Source organism: Bemisia tabaci, chromosome 5 (genome assembly GCF_918797505.1).
Source record: "Bemisia tabaci chromosome 5, PGI_BMITA_v3".
NCBI classification, from domain to species: Eukaryota; Metazoa; Arthropoda; class Insecta; order Hemiptera; family Aleyrodidae; genus Bemisia; species Bemisia tabaci.
In genome coordinates, this window is record NC_092797.1 from 44,688,132 (window position 1) to 44,708,245 (window position 20,114).

General features: G+C 40.1%; 1 protein-coding gene across 3 annotated transcripts in view; it reads right to left on the reverse strand.

Moving 5' to 3' along the window:
* Nucleotides 1–438: 438 nt before the first annotated feature.
* LOC109030914 (diuretic hormone receptor) overlaps nucleotides 439–20,114 on the reverse strand; it is a 413,955-nt gene continuing 394,279 nt past the window's right edge. For 2 of the 3 annotated variants that reach the window (XM_072300810.1, XM_019042141.2), the window contains 3 exons: nucleotides 19,184–19,369; nucleotides 16,923–17,086; nucleotides 439–6,503 (listed from right to left, as the gene is read on the reverse strand). In XM_072300810.1, coding sequence (XP_072156911.1) covers nucleotides 6,293–6,503; nucleotides 16,923–17,086; nucleotides 19,184–19,369 — 561 coding nt within the window. In that variant the 3' untranslated portion in view covers nucleotides 439–6,292. Of the gene's footprint in view, nucleotides 6,504–16,915; nucleotides 17,087–19,183; nucleotides 19,370–20,114 lie in introns of all 3 variants that reach the window. The other variant, XM_072300812.1, reaches the window with a different exon arrangement.

A 20,114-nucleotide genomic window follows, 5' to 3' on the forward strand; every position in this document is an offset into this window, starting at 1 on the left:
ATTTTTTTAATTCCTTAATTATTTCAGCAGGAACCTTTCCTTCGTGCTGAACTATTTTTTCCCCCTGAGAAGATACTCAATTTTTTATCAGCTGACTTTTTATTATACTATGAGTATAATAATTATGATACATCATGAATAATATATAATTATAATTAATAGAGCTCACCTTTTTCTTTCATTAAGTAAAATTACATTCTTGGCTGAACAAGGTCAAACATCATGCGCAGTAAGGTGTACTTAAGTAAATATAATCCAAGAATTTGCACAATCATTTTTGGTTTCCAGTTGATTCAATGTCAAAACTCCAAATGCATGTTTTAAAATCTCGAAGTGAGTTTAAATATTCTCCGGACCCCCTCATACACATTTAATATCAGAAAAAACATATGTAGAATGGGAGCAGAGAAGGTTGGATGTGAATTAATAACAACAATCTGAAACATCACAGTTCAAGTAATTTATTAGGTAATCAAAAGAGAGTTTCACATTAAATACAATGCAGGGGATTAGAATCAACGAACCAAATACCTCTTTTAAGAAGTACAACAATAAAAAGTTTCATAAAAAATAATTAAGTACAATATCTGAGAATTTTCTGCAGCTTGAGCGTAGGTGTGAAGTACGTATTTTCCTCTGCTTAACTAGAACATACCTACCAGATTAAATTTTTAGAGCATTTTGGAATGGCAGCCTATCTCAAAGAAAGTCAAGGTGGGCACACATTAAAGAATTGGCGAGGCGTGAATGATCCACTATCAATGTGTCCCCATTTGAAGCTAGGATAAAAGATCGATTATTAAGGTGTTCGTTGCGAACACCCTGTTTATCGATCCTTTTTCATAGGTTTCAATGGCAGATCACTCGATGAATCGGAATGCATGCCACGCCACTGATAAAGACTAGTCATGGCTGGTTTTTTTTTTCAAGGGTGTCCAGATGAAAAATTCGAATCTCCCAAATCTGGGAGCGGTACCTAACCGTCCAGGAAAATAACGTAGGAAAACCTGTCAGGTGAAACGATAATAAATCCTAGAGGTTACGTTTGTTCTTTCAGTGAACAACATCGTTTTGCGCCGTATTTTGCTCCAAAATTTACACAGGTACGCGGTTTCGCGCGGTTATTTTCAGAGGTTTTGTGCGTTATTGCCGACATAGTCGTACGAGTAAGTGCGGCATGAATGGTGTCCATTTTCTTTATTGTATATTCATCATCAATATTTACCTATTTATCGTTTTCAATTTGATCCATCGTATCTTTAGGTAATGGAACGACATATGAATGCATCGAGCGAGACATTTTGTTAGGTAAGTATCACAAGCGAAAGAATTTGAAGGCGCCCGGCTCTTTCAATGACCGACCAAGTCTGGATGCAACTATTCGTGTTCTCGGGACGTCTGTGTTGCATACACAAAAGATTGCAGGCGCTCTGGCTTTCCTAAGCAGATCGCATGGCTGCGGTTGTTAGTTCTCAATGGTTCGCCCTACGTTGCATTTATAATCGTGTTTACCAAATGTTTACCATAAGATCGTCAGAGTCGGAATGAGCCGCATTCTGCCGTGCTAAGGAAAAACGCCGTATGAGCCCTCAGGCGTTGCCAAATTTCCTTCGACAAATCACTAGTTTTCAGAAAAATTTGTGAATATATTTTCTCCGATTTTTCGGAGTATATTGTTCGTAATTTCATTTAAAAAGTTCGCAAATTTCGAGGGAAAATATGCATAAATGTTGTCAAAAATACATGCCCTGGTAAAAATTGGCAGTAGAATCTGTGTTCCAAAATACCATAGACCTACAGCCGGCTGTGAGATTTTCAATAGCTTCTATAGCCGGCTACACAATTTCTTATACCCTTTTATAGCCGATGGCGACTAAGCAACAGCCAGGCGATAAAGTGTATGCTAAGCGTTACTAATTACGGATGCTAGGACTTAGTGAGTGTTTGGACTACTGCTCTCTTTTTGGGCCGTAGTATCTTGATTTATTTTGCGAGGAAAGCTCCGTACTTTTGATGGATGCCTGCCATTCCTAATATATTAGAGCGCCTTCAGTTTCGTATGATACTGCGCAATACCTCTGGTGTGAAATAGTTGCTTCAAGCGCCGTGGGTGGCACGCTGCGGCGCGGCAGGCGGGCAGCCTGCGCGAAACGCGCTTTAGCGCCTACAAACCTAACAGGGATACTTCACGCGTTGCGCAATGCGTGAAGTATCCCTGTTAGGTTTGTAGGCGCCAGTGCGTCGCCGCTCCGCTTTGTGTTAGGCTCTAATATTTAATCTCGCGGAGTCAGCGTTATTCAACTCATGATTTTGAATTGTTTGCACATCCTGTATGGATTGTTTTCATTTTGATTGATGAAAAAAACTATGTATTAAAGGAAAATATAATGTGTGTTTTGTAATTATTAAGGTGGTTCCGTATCAAACTTAATGATTTCCAAAGCACACGAATTTCTACACAATTTTTAATAGCCTATTATAATCGATGACGAAAAAAGCAACAGCCAGGCGATATAGTGTAAAGCCCGGCCATAGGAACTATAGCCCGGCTGCATAATTTTGTATAGCTTCTTATAGCCCGGCCGTATGATTTTCTCCGCATTCTACAGCCAGCTATGATTTTCTGTAGCCTTCCTTATTCGGCTATAAGAATTCCTATGGTGTTTTGAAACGCAGCGCTTATCGCCAATTTTTACCAGGGTATTTCATCAAGGGAAATTTGGCAACTCTCGAATGTTCATAGGCGTTCTTCCTTAGCACGGCAGCGTTGTCAAATAGTGCAAATATTACACTAAAAACATTTCTACAAAGGCATCCAGGATGTCCATCCCGCAAATCACTACCAGACATTTCCGTAATTTTCATGCAGTTTAGGTACCGCTTTCAGACCTGGGGGCTTCGAATTTTTCATCTGGGGATCGTTAAGCCCACCCGTGTGGCGGGCCTCAATAACACCATGGTCGTAGAGCATTTTATCATTTTAGTATTTTTTTATTTATTTATTTTTATACATCAAGAAGATAAGTATGTATACGAAATGAACCGAATTTAGCAAGTAGGGGCCAAGACACCAAATAGCTACACGTTGATGTAGCTTGCAAAGAGCCCTTAATAGTTAAAATTTTTACTTGATTTACAGTGAAGTAGGTATCAACTAAAAAAAAAATACAATTTCGAAAGTTGCATAATTGAAATGCTAACATTGTCTCCATGCCAAATTTTCCCACTGGACAACAGTCAGAATATAGCGTCGCGAAAACGTTGCCGCAACATTATACTTTAAGCCGTTAAAGTCATGATGTTTTCACGATCACTTTTGGGAGGTAGGTAATCATTTGCGCGGCGAGTGATCCCGTTGCTTTTCAGTACTGCCGTGCTAAGGAGGAACGCCGTATGAACATTCGAGAGTTGTCAAATTTCCTTGGATAAAATTTGTATTTTTGAGGAAAATTATGAATATTTTTCCTTGAAATTTTCAGACACTAAGTATATAGATCGAATTGCAAAAAAAAAAAATTATCTGAAAAATTGGCAGAGGAATCCCTGTTCAAAAATTGTCCTGAAAATGAGTGATTTGCAAGAGAGAATTTGGCAACGCCTGAAGGTTCATACGACGTTCTTCCTTAGCACGGCAGAATACTGTATCGCATTCCTCTGGACAAAATAATATTTTACTTCCTGACAGATTATTTTTCTTTCCGCTTCATTTGCCTTTTGTCTTCTCTGTATATCGCCTTGTCTATCAATTTCAATAATCAACGCATAAATACCTTTTAATAATGCAATTTCGAGATTTTCTGGACAAAGATCCATTACCTCACGGGCGATAACAGCTATGGGTAAAAATTCTTGACACAAGAGCGTATCTCGATTACCACGTGAGCCTTGTTGTCCATATATATAATGCTCTCCGCGGCTCACGTGGGGATGGAGATACGCCCTTACGTCAGAGCCTCAGAGGAGCGACGTTAAGATATCGTAACGTTAGGTACCTATTAGAGCTACATTTGACTCCAACGGCCCACTTGCAAAAATGGATGAATTGGGAGTAGATAAGCTGGATTCAGGCAAATACATCGAGGAATAAATTGAAAACAACCTTAACAAGTACCATTAAACTAGTAAAAAATCAACCTAAAAACAATTCTTTTAAACCAAGAAGAGTCTCTGTAGCAGCGAGCACCGAATCAGCATTGCAGCGATATTCTTCTCCTGTTTTCTCCGTAAGAGGCGGATCCAGCAATTTGGCAACACCGGATTCTCTCAGTATAAACCTATATGTTAAATAATCGATTCTTGTCGGAGCACCTGGCCCCTCCAAGAATCGATATATTTCTATAGGTTTAAATGGAGAAAAACAATGTTGCCAATTTGCTGGATCCGCCAATGTTCTTTCTTAAAAATCGGGTGGATTTGACGTTGCACAAATGATTATTTTGGAGCCACCAGACAGTCTTTGAGGTGGGATCAGAATAACGAGAAAACTCGGGCAAAAATTAATCTTACCTAATATTTTTTTGGTGCTGAAAATAATCCGAGCTGGTTAGGTACAAAATAAACTTAATTACATCCCAATGACATTTTATGAGCATTTTAAGTCGGTATCTATTCAGAAAACAAATGGTTCTCCAATAATATTCAAACTTCAGTTTTTTAGCGCAATTGTTTGGTTTTTGAGACTTACAGAGTAAAGAATTACAGCTTTTTACGATACAGTCCTCATATGCTCATGCTGCTTTCTTTCTCAGAACGGCAGCGACATATAAGCCTCTTTTTCTCATCAGTCATGAAAAATGCTCCAATGGCGAAAGTCGAAAAGCACGTATCTCCAACAATATCTCCGCTGCTATTTCATATTTTTTTGAGGAAAGCGAAAGAATATTATCAATTGATCTTTTTATAGAAAATTGTTTAAAGGTAGGAGAACATCCGAAAACATCCCAAAAAGTAATGATCATCATTCCTCTAAGAAACTACAAAATATGACCGAAAATTGCGACGATCCAGGTTGAGATGCGTGTTTATATTCAACATCGATTCAGGGCAAAATCCCTTTATAAATACTATTTGTTGAATCATATAAGCTGTTTTGTCACAACGCCATGCACGATTGTCTTTTTGACATCCATGATCTCCCGCACCGTCTCATTTCTGACGCAATCCTGTCTGGAAATACCAGCAGATCTACGCTAGAGGTCCATCTCACCGTCTCTGTTGCCTCTGAATGGACCACACTTTGCAATTAGGAACTAAAATTTTGGGCTCAGTTTATAAACAACGTACGTACAATTAGTTTTCTCGAGCACATAAGTGTTTTTACCGATGAGCCAGATATTGTAGTTCGCCGCACTGCAAAATATAGTCCAAATAATCCGTCGGGTCCGCTTTTTCATCGGCTATAATTCACTTCCGTAGGTAAGCACGCCACGCCACTGCTGCAGACGGCAGTGCTGCCTTGCTAAGGAAGAACGCCGTATGAGCCTCCAGCGTTGTCATATCTCCTTCAATAAATAACGAATTTACCGGGAAAATTGTTACCATTTGTCATCAAAAATTTTAAACAGTTTTGCCCGCAGTTTAATCCAAAATATCTGGAGATTTCAAGGAAAAATAAGCATGACTTTCCTCAATAACACCGAAAAAAGTAATATGCTGTTTTAGCACCTAGAATGTCAAAAATGTGTCTGGTGATCCCAATATCGACGGTGAAACTACCAAACCACGTATCTCGTTTGCGGTGTTTAAAAATCTACGCTCACATTTTATTTTTTGGATGTAGACCAAATCAATATCATTCCTTGAAATTTTCACAGAATTTTCTCCGCGCGAAGAGGAAAAATCACAGAAATTTTCAAGACTGGACGTTAAATAGTTTTTCATTTAAAAAATAAAGTATGACAGGAAGTCTGCAACGTCGCAAACCGAGATACGTGGTTTGGTAGTTTCACCGTCGATATGCTGCCTTTACTGCCCCGGCAGTTAACTTTACATCCTATGAATGTAAATTCAACTGCGTGGGCAATCAAGGCAGCATCATAGGATCACCAGACACATTTTTGACATCCTAGGTGCTAAAACAGTACACCATTTTTTTCAGTGAATACACGTTTTATTCGGAGAAATTCGGCAACTCTCGAACGTTCATACGGCGTTCTTCTTCAGCACAACAGTCCTTATAGGGTCGGCCGGGAAACGAAGGATTTCGTCTGGGATCCGCTTACACGCTGGTTTCGGGGTCCGGGCGACGTCTGGGCCAGCACGCGGGCGACGAGGGTGAAGACGTGGACGTGGATCAGACGACGTTCTCGTGGCTGGTGACGTCGAGGAAGGGGCAGGAGGGGCGGCCCATGGAGCCGTTAGAGAAGCGAGTGCCGTTTGGCGCCGGGGTGGGCCCCGAGGCGGCCACCGAGCCGACGAGCGTCATCGTCGTCGTGTCACTCGTGGTTGACTCGCGCTTTCTGTAGTGATTCCCGACGGTGGTCGCCTGTTGTGAGCTGCACAGCCTGCCAACATAACGCAAAACCAACTATGGTTACACAGTAAGAAGAACTATATTGAATGAAGACAAAGATCTAGAAAGCATCATCAATGCAGGTATCTGTTCATTTAGCCACGGCTCGTGGCGCCACGCAACAAAAATTGTTGCGTTTAGCCACAAGTTATAGGTGCCGTGTGGCTAAATGAAACATTCAAAATTAGTGTGGCTAAATGCAACAAATTTTGTTGCGTGGCGCCACGCAACAAAAAATGTTGCATTTAGCCACAGAAGTTATGTGTGATCTGAGTTATCTGTGGCTCATTGCACCGCAGCCAACAGGGCTACGGTGCAATGAGCCACAGATCTTGGCGCCACGCTCGGATCTCGGCTAAAATTCGAGCACAGCGCCACAGAGTGTGGCGCCACACCCCTGCAAAATCCTCAAATTTCCCTTATGTTTAAAACTGCTTAAGTTCTGGTGCAACCTGCCACAAAGTTCTGCTTACAGTTGACTTTCCGCTCATCTTTGACTTTCGTAAAAAACTGCCCAACCAACTTTGATAAACTTTCGAGCGTGGCACCACGCACCAGCGCATGAAAAAATCCGGGCCCAGCGCCACAGGGCCGAGCGCCACAACTCACGATTGCCTATCGCCTGAATTACGGGCGCGCTTCGGGTAGCGAGGCCCGCGTCGCTCAGTAGCGCATGAAAAAATCCGGGCCCAGCGCCACAGGGCCTAATCCACCTGAGGTTAGGTTAGGTTAGGTTATGTTAGGTTATGTTAGGTTAGGTTAGGTTAGGTTAGGTTAGGTTAGGTTAGGTTGGGTTAGGTCAGGTCCGATGCGACGCGACGTGGGCCTCGCTAACAATATGTTGAATTGTGGCTGTCTAAATTTACCTAATCTAATATGCTTCGCCTAGAAGATTACCCTTAGTATTCATGAGTCAACTCAAATCTATCTCACTAATCTGTGGCTAAATGCAACAATTTTTGTTGCGTGGCGCCACGCAACAAAATTTGTTGCATTTAGCCACACTCATTTTGAATGTTTCATTTAGCCACACAGCACCTATGACTTGTGGCTAAACGCAACAATTTTTGTTGCGTGGCGCCACGAACCGTGGCTAAATGAAATGTAATCATCAATGCACCTTCCTCCCTCGAAGAAAAGTCTATCGACAGTCCCGAGGAGAACAATGCAGACTGAATAACGAATAGAAGATCGAGGAATTTCAGTTCACTAATAATAGATAATATGCACTTTAAAGGGAAATAGTACAAGGGGAAAACACCCTATAGATTATGAAATTGTAAATATTTAGGCTTCACCTCTTAGAATGTATAAACACTGTTTATACATTCTAAGAGGTGAAGCCTAAATATTTACAATGGCCCGAAGGCCTGTTTATTAAACAGGCCTTCGGGCCTTGACCTGTCCATCATGATTCCACTTTGTCCGCCAAACTAAATGAATTACCTTTTTTGTTCCAAAAAAAAAGAAAAGAAAAAAAAAATGTAAGAAGAACTAACCTAAGGTCCAGGCCCGCCACATCCCATCTCGGGCCTTGGTACCAGTTTTAAGGTCCGGGCCCCAAGCACGGAGGGGGGGGGTCCAAGGGGCATCCCCCGAGAAATTTTAGAATTTATACGACTAATCGGACGCATTTTGAAGCTTCCATAAAGAATTTTTCCATCAATTTCCGCGGAATAATCATATGGTTTTTTTTCTACTTTCAGCACAAAATACTTGCGAATTGTTGCATTCGGAACATCTAGAAAATTTTTATTTTTTTGGAGGAGGGGCGGCATATGATACTATTTTCAGTTCTAAGAGGGCCAGGCCCCCCTGGACTCCCCCTTCGTTTGTCTATGGCAAGGAAGTTGAAGCCAAGAGCCATTGAAGTCGAGGATGCCCAGACTGGAGACTCTTAGCATCTGACGACGGAAGAAATAAATGAAACGCAGTTACTAAAAATATCCCTCTGTACTGAAAATCTTGAAAATAGATAGAAATTTTGCCAAGGAGTATACTTCTTTGAAAATTTAAGAGGATTTCTACAGTGCCCCAGCGTGTTTCTGAAAATCTATTCACTTTTTGCGAAATTTTTAGGGTGAATTTTTCCCTTGTGGCGGGCCTGCTAAGGTCAATCCGTCGACTCTGAGTCAATACCACCTAGAGTCCCTTTATACTGAGAGTCAAGACAACACCCCTTCATGGTGTCACTAACGTTAATAAAGATTACACAAATTGAACGTTTTTCGTAATGTTTTATCGGCCCATTCTTAAATTCCTTTCTCCGTAACCTTCCTCATTCCTTTTGTTCCTCGTCAAACCCGTAATTCCTCGGTCCATTTCAGATTATAATCTTTGCGATTGGTGAAAATGTAATCGTTATTCCCGTTTGTGACACTGTGAAGGCCTAAAATACGGGAACCAATCAGAAATAGAGTCACATTGTCTTGACTCACAGTAAAAAGGGACCCTAATACCACCGTGCTAGGCTGCCGTGCTAAGGCCTGGATACATGCTCAAATATCCGTCAATTTCCGATCACAATGATGACAAAAATGGCGGCCGAGAAGTATCTAGATTGATGGGTAAAATTAAAGGATTAAATTGTGTGCATAATAGTCTTAAAAAAAATTTTTTTTGGAGGGGGGGGGAGTATTCACAATTTTCTCAGTAAATTCAGTTTTTATTGGCAACGTCTGAAGGCTCATACGGTGTTCTTCCTTAGCAGCACGGCAGTATAAGGAAGGACGCTGCACAGTGGATCGAGTCAACTAAAGAGGTCGGACGTGAAATTTTTGACTAAAACGGCAAATTTTGATGTTTATTTCGGAACATTTCAAATTTCAAGGGGTGCTATAAGAAGAAAATTTGACGAGGAAACCATCAAATCGCAACTTAACGCGATCACTGCTTCTCGGGAAAGTAAATTCGCACGGAAGGCGCCACGAGATAACTATTGTGACCCAAGCACCGTTGTTTTTGCATATTCATCCAATTGAAGGCGAACTGCGGTGATCTCGCGTCACGTCGCACACTAGATCGAGCCAAATAGAGAGGTCGAACATGAATTTTTTGACTAAAAATGCAAATTTTGATGTTTATTTCGTCACATTTTTATGCAAAAACCAAGTCAAATACATGCTTTACCAACGACAGTTCCCAACAATTGTGATTATAAATCACTCTGAATAATTTGAATACGATATATAGAATACATAGATTATACATGGAATACATAGATTGCGTACCCTTTTTGGGTCTAAGAGCTCCATCACCTAACCTCAAAATTTTCGACATGTCCATACTCTCCCTATAAAGGCACTCTATCTTGCGGTAGTTCATCAGTCTTTTCGAGGATGTGGAAAGTTCATAAAAAATCGGCAGCTCTGCGTGAACTTCACATCAAGCGAAGGATTTGCTCACTCATCTGAGGAGTTTTCCCTTTACGCCACTGCGACGCGTTAACTCTTCAAGTCAGCCATAAAAATATTATCTTGGGCTGGAAATCCGCTAGTACTTCGCAGCTGTCGTTTACCCTTCGACAAAATCTTCGGATGCGGGGAAGTGCAGCAGAGTGTAGACAGTGTAGATTGAAGGAGGGGGGGGGGGGGAGCAGAGGGTTTAATGGAGATTAAATTACCCTCGGCGAAGCTGAACCCAAACAAAGACGTCTCAAAATCGCAGTTCGTTTCCTAAGTTTCAGTTGTGACCCCAATTTTTTCTGTAGCCCTTACCGTGCATCAGAGTGGCCAATACTAGTGAGTTGTGAATCGCATACTCACTGCTTATCTTCTAAAAATTCCAGGAAATTCAGTTTAACTCTCTCGGCGAAAAGAAATTCGAGGGCCTTGGAGGACAAGGCGCATAAGTTCAGTTTTTGCAATTTCGAGAGGTACGTGTTTGAAATCACATGATTAACTCCTCATGGCGGAAAGAAAAATCAAACTGACCTTTTGATGCTAAAAAATTGGAATTTCGGAGAGAATTTTTCGAGGAATATGCATTCAAACTAGTTTCACTTAAAATCATTGGTATCTAAACTTCTTAAAAAATTGCACTCACGCGCCTTTGTCTTCCAAGCCCCTCGTTTCTGTTTGCGTTTCTTAGTGCTGTCCTGCGGGCCGATTATTGACATTTATAGACAAAGCTATAGACAGAGGAGACAAAAGAGATATGGAGAGATCCTATTGGTGGAAGCGGGTGGTTGCAATAGACAAAGGAGGTAGGAAATAGACTAACTAACGGCAACCCACGAGAGACTCGACAGTAAGTCTATCAGTTTCTCCTTTTGTCTATAGGAACCACCCATTTCAACCAATAGGATCGCTCCATACTCCCTATGTTTTCTTTGTCTATAGCTTTGTCCATCAATTTCAATAATCAGTCCGCTAAGTAGAAAAGAAGTAAACGCATGACCCTTTGTGTTATTACTATCATTTTTGTGAACTTTTCCTCGCCCGGCTTTCATTTTGTCGCTCGAAAGTTTCAGTTTCACACAATTCACCTTGTTTCATTTCATTTCCGCCGGGCGCGGATTTTAAAGTTGAGCGTTCGCGTCGCACAGTGGACCGACCCAATGGGAGACGTCGGACATAATTTAAAACCTATAAAATCGTATGTTTTCATCATTGTGAAATGTTGATGTTTTAAAAGTTGTTCCATCGGTTTTCTCGTCAAATTTTCTGATAGGAACACCCCTGCGGACTGATTATTGAAATTTATAGACAAAGCTATAGACAAAAAGACATAAGGAGGATAGAGCGAGCCTATTGGTTGAAATGGGTGGTTCTTATAGACTAAGGGGGTAAACGATGGACTAACTATCGGGTCTCTCGTGGGTTGCTGTTAATTAGTCCATCACTTACGTCCTTTGTCCATTACAACCACCCGCTTCCACCAATAGGATCCCTCCACATCTCTTTTGTCTTCTTTGTCTATAGCTTTGTCTATCTATTTTAATAATCAGCCCGCTAAAAATTCAAAATTTGACGAAATAATCATCAAAGTTTGCAGTTTTAGTCCAAACAGGCGTGTCCTAAATCTTCTACTGACTTGCTCGACTGTGCGTCGCGACGAACTTTTTCGCGCGCACATTCCACATTTCCACCCCCGCATTCCGGTGAATTTTTCCAGCGCGCGGCTCGGCGCAGACGGAAGTCAAACGCGAAAAAGGTGAATAATGAAAGCGACATAGAAAAAAATGAGCATCGGAATTGGAGAGGCAGTCCCGGAGCTCCGGCGGTTTTCGCCGAATCGTCGCGAATCGAAAAGTTATGATTAATATTCCCGGCGGCGCTGCCAAATCGTGCCTAAAATTCGAATATTTCGCTCGTAATAGTGCAATCGAGCCCAGATAAAGGAATTGAAATTTCACCTGAATGATATTATATTAGTGCCCAATAAATTGCACACAGAATCGACAAAATACCCGACAAATCGACAATCGACAAATATATGAACCGCGTTAAGCAGAAAGGAACCAAGCCACATCAGCTGTTGCCAAATTTAACCCGGCAATTTCATTGTCTACAAAAGAATGTTTGTGCGGGTTCCTTTGAAAATTTTAAGGAATTTACCTCGTACTATGCAGAAAATTCACTGACATTTTCACAAAAATCCGCACAACCATTAACCATTTTTATGGAAAAAATTAAATTGTCCAATTAAATTTTGCAATAGTTGATGTGGCTTGGTTCCGTTCTGCTTAACGCTTTCATATGTAGGTCGGCCTCCTATGGTGTAGTGGTTGTAGCGCTAGCTCTATGATCGGGAGGTCCCGAGTTTGATTACCGGCCAGGGGACCCGAGTTTGATGATCTCGAACAATTGTTGCCTGGGACTGGTTGTTAGGGACGGAAGGGGCGGGGCTAAAAGCGCAGGATTAGCCCTTGAGGACTATTTGAAGTAGAAAAAAATTAAAATATCTGTTTATTTTAATTTTTTTAACACTCGTTTTAATGTATAGACTGCGGGCGTACATCTACTTATTCGCTTTATTTTATTAACACAATGTTGATGCTATTGTTTTACACATTTATTTAACAAAGCTGGGGCATTAATACCCAGACCAGAGATCAGGAAAGAGAAGTTCAAAAAATTGAAAGACAGGACGAAGAAAAAAATAAATTAAATTTGGAGATTAAGTCGTTTGAAAAAGGGAGGGATTTGATGGGAAAATTTTGAGAGTATGGTATTGAGATCAGAGAGAGGAGGGAAAATTTTGGATCTCACTTGTTGGACTTGCTTCCAAATATGTGTCCATTAAGCATTAGTACGTCGATTATTTATTGTATTATCACATGTGATGCATCCATGCCATCATGTCCATGTCCCTTAATACAGTTGGACATGAACTCACAATTCGCATATCTGTTGAAAAGTTTTTGCCTTTCATCTAAATTTGGACTTAGAAACTTTTCGTCTTCTCTACTTCTACATTTAGACATCTCCCTTCGTTTTTACCTTTATTCTTCGCCCTATTCCTCTTTCTCTCCCTCTTTGTTTCTTTCTACACTATGTACCTTAATTATATTTCGACGGTGTAAGTCGGCAATCACACAACACGGTTTACGACGTCGCATTTTTTAAACGGAAAACTGCTCAACTGCAATTCTTTGAAACTGCCATGGTTTTTCTTCTTTGTGCAAATAAAATTCTGCAAAAACTTCAAGGAATGATGTCAATTCGTTCTCCTATAAAAAAAATAACACAGAGGCGGAGATTTTCAGACACCACAAAAGAGATTTGTGATCGCGGACTTAGGCTGTCAATTTATTACCATCTTGAAGGGCTCAGAGTAAAAATCTGATGGTTTTCTGGGACTTTAAGTATGTAACCTACAACTACACGGATTATAAAAAATCAGAAAAATGAAATTTCAAAGATTTTGAATGGAGAGTATCGCCCGAGTTTTACACTTGTAATTTGGACAAAATCGCCATTTAAGAAGATTTCAAAAGGCCAGCAAAATTAAATCCAGCCCTGGTGCCGTAGAAATATCAATGATGAGGTGTTAATTTTAAGATTTCCAAGGTTTTTGATGAAATTTTTCACGAATAAACTTAAGAGAAAATTCTATACACTGCGAAACAAGTGATTTTATTCATCGTGAACACATTAAAGTTAGGTTTATTCTTGATTGTGATCTTGTATATGATTTGCGAGTCATTTTTGACGAGTGAGAATTTTGTATTTGAATATTGAGCACAAAAAATGAATTTGGGAATTTTAAATAAGTTCATCCTATTCTACGTAAAATTTTGATGGGAATTTCAATTTTATGCTGCTCATCTTTTCTTCTGTCCCGTTCATCATAGCGATTTTGTGAGCGCTGAGAGTTTGAAATGCGCGATACAACTATATCAACCGCTGAGTAGCTTATATTGCATAGACGCTTAATTGAAGGCGCGCTCAGTTTTTACTCGTATTTTCTTTTCCTTGGGCTCGATATATTTGTAATAGTTTGGTGAAAAACAAATATTTCGATGCTTGATTTCTGACTTTGTTTAGTGATGTATGTATCGCTGATGTAAAATCAGGCCTTTTCTCAAATGCCTATACAGACAGTCAAATATTATCTGTTGGATCAAAATTCTGATTCTTTTCCTAATTTCAGACAAAATATAATTCATTGCTTTGCGAGAAAGAATTATCTGTAAAAATGTACATCCTTCAATAGTATTTTAAACGATCTTTTGCTCAAAGACGATATTTATCTTGAAATTTTTAGAAAGTAATAAAAAACAGAATTCCTACAATTTTTACTTTTAAATATATGAGGATCGTTTGAAAAGGAAGGAATAAAGTAGAGTTCGTAGATTCGATGAGTCATTTTTCTCAAAACGTCAAAAAACCGCGAGCTCTTCACCATTTTACAAAATTTTGTAAACCGTCCAAATTTGAAAATCTGCCCAGGCATTTGATAAAATACCTGATTTGACTATTCACCTGCGACATATTCGATAGATTTCCGGGAGAAATCTTGCAACAACACTAACGCTACAATCGCAGCCTCTTGGTTGGAGCCAATTAAAATGAGTCCGATGTTATCGTCTCTAATTAAATTTGCATTTGATGATGGTGGGTGGATTGCAACAATTGGGGAAGTGAAGCTGTGTGAAGCGTCGACATATGCGTAAAGTCACAAAACTCACTAAGGGGAAAAATCGGAACGAGACATGAAAAAAAAGTCGCACCATGTATGACAAAGCACTATGTGCGTGATGTTTTCTGTTCTGCATACGTCGAGGGCAAATACTCAAATCAGGCATTTTGTTAAAGGCCTAGGCAAATAGTCAAATATTCTTACTAAGATTGAAATTTTGATATATTATCCTAATTTTAGACGAAATAACTCGTTGCCCCTGTAAGAAAGAATTCTCTGTAAAAATATGCAGCATACAATAGTGCTTCGAACGATTTTAAGATCCTGAATGCACATTTTTCATGAAATTTTCAGCACCCCGAAATATTGAAAACCCGAGAAAACCTCGTCATAAATTTACAGAATTCCGTATACCATCAAAATTTGACCGCCGAATTTGATGAAATGCCTGATTTAACTAATTGCCTTTGACATATATAGGTCGAATTGGCAATGACGTTTGGTCGAAATTTTTCTCTCAATTCGGTGAGAATGAAATTTTTTGCGAGGCCATACTGAAGAGTTCGGATGTTGCATACCTTTCCAGTACGCTGAGAAATCCAGGTATTTCTAGGTAAAATCTAGTCGCAGATTCTTTGGATTTTAAGAAATCGATGAGAGGTGGAAATGTTCAGTCTTAATTCATCACAAAAAGGCGATTTGAGGGGAGGTCAATCATTACTTAATTTTTTTTTTTGGGGGGGGGGGGGTGGGAGGGGTGCAGATTTGTGTTTTTGTGAGAGGAAGAGGGAGGTTGAGGGTAATAAATCAGATTTTAATAAAATCAGTGTTATATATTTTAAATATGACCCTTTATTGCTCCTTTATCCGAAATGGTGTCGATATTTGGCAACTCACTGCTTCTCCATAACTTCAATATTTTAAAATGTAGGACGAAAATCGCTGTTGTAACCGATCATTCGGTCCCTTTAAATTACATGCGAATTTTGAAGGAAATTCGGTTTTAAAATATCGACGTTCAAAATACAAAGCTACGTATCTCGATTGCGGTGTTTCAAAATTTCCACTCCTATTTTATTTTTTCGGAGAGGAGTAAACCAGCTTCATATCTTGAGATTTTACCAGAATATTCTGCTTACAGAGAAGGAAAATCAAGGAAATTTTCAAAATATCACGTCGACCTTTTTTCCAAAGAAACCGCCAAGTACTGCAAGAAGTCTGCAACGTAGCAAACGAAGATACGTGTTTTGCACTTCGGCCATTTCATCAGTGGCATGGCGTGCTTCGATATATATCGGCATTTCCCCATTTCAAGCTATGGTAAAGAATCGATTGTTAAGGTGTTCGCTGCGAACACCCTGATAATCGATCCTTTTCTACAAATTTAAATGGGGGATTAATCAATATATCGCAAAGCACGCCACCCACTGTCGGTCATCGTAATGGGTGTTACCGCTCTCTTTGGTAGCCAGTGGCGATTCTTTTAAATTGGCAATACTGTTTATTCTCCATTGCAATCTATGTTAAAACAATCGATTCTAGTTGGAGCAGCAGCCTGTCTCACCTGGAATCGATATATTCAATGGACTTAAATGGAGCATTAACAGTGTTGCCAACTTGTTGGAATCGCCACTGAACTTGTGAGAATTTTGCACAGTGGATCGCATTCGATAGTGGTTCGAATCAGGGTGACATGAAACGTAAGAAAGAAATGAAAGATTGGAAATTTCAGTGAAATATTTCATGAAATTTCACAAGGCTGTGTAATATTTCATATTTTTCAGGGGCCAAAGTATGCAACCCGCACTCAAACACCCAAAAATAGAGGAAAATTACGATTTTTACAATCTTCGGAACATTAATGGAACTTGTATTTTTCAATATCTTTCATAAATTTCTGAAATTTCATGAAATATTTCACGTGAAATTTCAAGATTTTATTTTTCATGAAATTTTGCCACCCTGGGTTCGATGTATCGTTTGGTTCAAAACATTAGAACATAACATCGAACCAAAATTTCAAGATATTTGCCAGAAAAGCTGAAAATGAGAGATTTCCTAGCAATTTTACTTCCCTTGGCCAACTAGTACTCATATGAATTAAAAATCCATCACAAAAACCCGTTCCGTCAGATTGCTCAATTGACTTTTGAGGCTATGTTTATGTTTTGAACCAATCGATATCGATACAATCTCACCCGTTTGATGTATCGAATACGATCTATTGATGGGCGAATGCGCCCAATGGGCAATGCCAATGGGCATCGACTGAATGAGGAAGAGGTGAAAAATGAAAATGAAATGAACAAATAATCTAACCTGGTACCTTATGCTCTCAGTCCGTGTGTTTGGCGACCAGTCCTTGCTGAACGTGTAGCGTCGCCCGCTGGCCCCTAGCTCCCGAGCCTCTCGCCATCTCTCCATGTGGTGTTTCACCGTGTTCTGCACCTCCGTGTTCAGGAAGCAGTAAAAAATAGCCACTAGAAATCCCTGCCAACAGATATTGCTCAACTCATTTTTTTCTCTCGTTTGTATAGAGACATTGTAAAAGATCGAGGAGTCAAATTCTGTGCCGAAGTCTACATGGACCGCGTTAAGCTGATTGGAGCCAAGCCGCAACAGTTATTGCCAAAATTTAATGAGGCAATCCAATTTTTTATATGAAAGTGGCATTTCACACTGCCTAACTTTCTCTCAATTTTTGAACAGAGATCCGAAATGCTAAACACCCTCAAATTTTCCGAGAAGCTATCTTAGAATATGAAGAATTAACGCAAAAGTTCCGGCGTTGCATAAAAGTTATCTGTTAAAAAAATAGAACATCAGAAAAAATTAGGTAAAGTTTGGTGTTATCAGGCTGATTCCATCCGTATCTAGTCGATCGTGCTAAGGAAGAGCGCCATATGAACTTCCGAGGGTTGCAAAATTTCCTCCAATAAAATTTGTATTTTTAAGGAGAGTTTTAAATAATTGCAATTAAAATTCTCAGATTATTTTAGTCTGATTGCGAATAAGCACTTATAAAAAGAAGGGAAAATATTCACAGGTTTCCCGGAAAAGTCGTACTTCATCCAGGAAAATTTGGCAGCGTTCAAAGGCTCATACGCCGTTCCTTCTTTGCTCCGCAGAATTACCTTGGTTCTTCTGTAAACTCCAACAACCCTGCATCGGATAATCCCCACAAAAGGACCGACTCGTGTGCTTCAATGTTTCAATTTCACAAAAGCAACCCCCCTCCACCCCCCATGTCGGCCCCGTCGGTCGCATTTTCCGAGCGACCAGCTCGCGTCATTCATCGAGATTGCAATTCAAAGCCGTAAACTCGGCACACAAACCCAGCGCAGATCGATTATGCATCGTTGTAATTTGCTACCTGGCCGATTCTACCGTGCTGAGGGAAAACGCCGTATGGACCCTCAGGCGTTGCCAAATCTCCTTTGATAAAACGCAAATTTCCTGGTAAACTTATGAATATTTTCCTCCCAATTTTTCAGATAATTTTGTTCGCAATCTCACTTAAAGATTCTGAAAATTTAGATGAAAAATATTCATAACTTTCCTCAATAATGAACATTTTATCGAAGGAAATTTGGCAACTCTCGAATGTTCATACGGCACTTTTCAGGATTGTTGGGCGCCGAACATCCCCCGCGTCGGGACGGGGGGCTTCCCCATTGACGCCTTCAATCCATCGGACGCAACGCGCATCGCAGCGGCGCACAGTGGATCGAGGCAACGTGAGAGATCGGACATGGAATTTTTGACCAAAACTGCAAATTTTGATGTTTATTTCGGCACATTTTAAATTTCAAGGGGTGCTTTTGAAAGAAAATTTTACGAGAAAACCAATGTAACCACTTTTAGAACCTCAAAGCTATGTATAAATGGAGTTATAAGCGTTTAAAGTTTCCAAATTTTGTCCGACCTCTCCGATGGACTCGATCTAATGTGCGGCGGACGCGGCAGCCCGTGGAGCATCATCGCGTTTGAAGGTTGGGTTCGCTCGAGTGGAAGAACGAATGGCGACGCTCTTGCAGGCGGCTAAATTGAGTCCGGTGCGGTGATATGTGTCCAGTGCAGAGTGCCAGTATCTATACCGTACCAGTACTACCGTGCTAAGGAAAAACGCCGTATGAACATTCGAGAGTTGCCAAATTTTCTCTCAGAAAATAGTTATTTTTGAGGAAAATTATGAATATTTTTCCTTGAAATTTTTTAGAACCTTAGGTGCAGGTGGAAACAAAATTATCTGAAAAATTGGAGGAAAAATATTTACAAATTTCCTCGGAAATTCGTGATTTATCAAAATATGAATGTGGGATACCTGAAAATTTCAGCAAAATTATTCACGAGTTTACTGAGGAATTCACGGTCTATGGCGGGAAATCTGACAACGTCTGACTGTGATTGATGCGGCTTTTTTTCCTTGGCACGCAAAGTGGTAGTAAATTAGAATCATCGGTTATCGATGTATCCATTATCAACTTAATCGAAATTTCTCATTTGGTAAGAATCGATTTTGAAGGCATATCCTGATAATCGATCCTTTTCCATAGGTTTAATGGCAGATCGATCGATTCAACTCACCTGTGTCGAGAGGAGGACTGCCCGCACGTAAGCATATATATTGGCGGAGACACCTGTTGTTGGTCCCGCGATTACTAGAACGTAAGTGATTCCTAGAAGGGGGATCAGTACTATAAGCGCCTTGGTCGCTTTCCTATATTGCTGCGTCTCAGCGTTATTTGCTGACCTCAGCTTCGTGATTAGCACCTGTTGACATAGAAACAAACACATTATGACGTTTAGCCTGGAGTGAACGAGTCACAATATGAAGACTAGATTGGTGGTAGCCTACACTGCCGTACTACGGATGAACGCCGTATGAACCAGCAAGCATTGCCACACGGAAAAAACGAAATTGCTGATTTTACCATTTTGTAGTTATAAAAGTGTCTAGTTTCTGTATTCAATAACGTTTAGCATGCTTTATGAATTTCTGTAGAGGAAAAAAAGACTTGATTCAAGCAGAAATGTGCTCAAATTTACTCGTCGAGAGGATTTCCTTATGAACCAGTAAAGAAAATATAGCTTGTTTAAATAAGGAAAGATGCCCATATACAAAGAAAAGTCACTTACGTCAAGCAAAAGCCCGCTTTCATCCAGCGATTTTATTCTTTATTCAATATAAAATCTTCTTGGCGGCATACTTCAGAATGTTTCTGCCTAAACTGAGTCGCTGTTTCCTCTAATGAAATTCAAAAATTATGCTAAACGTTATTAAAGACGAATGCTAGGAATTAGTAAGTTTTTTGACTACCGCTCTCTTTTTGTGCTGTGGTATCTTGATTTATTCTGCGATTAAAGCTCCGTAGTCTTAAAGTATAACTGTCATTCTTAATACGTCAGAGCGCATTCAGTTTCGTATAATACTGTGCAATACCTCTGTTGCGAAATAGTTGCTTGAGGCACCGTCGCGTCGCACGCAGCAGTAGACTGCCAGCGCGAGAAGCGCATT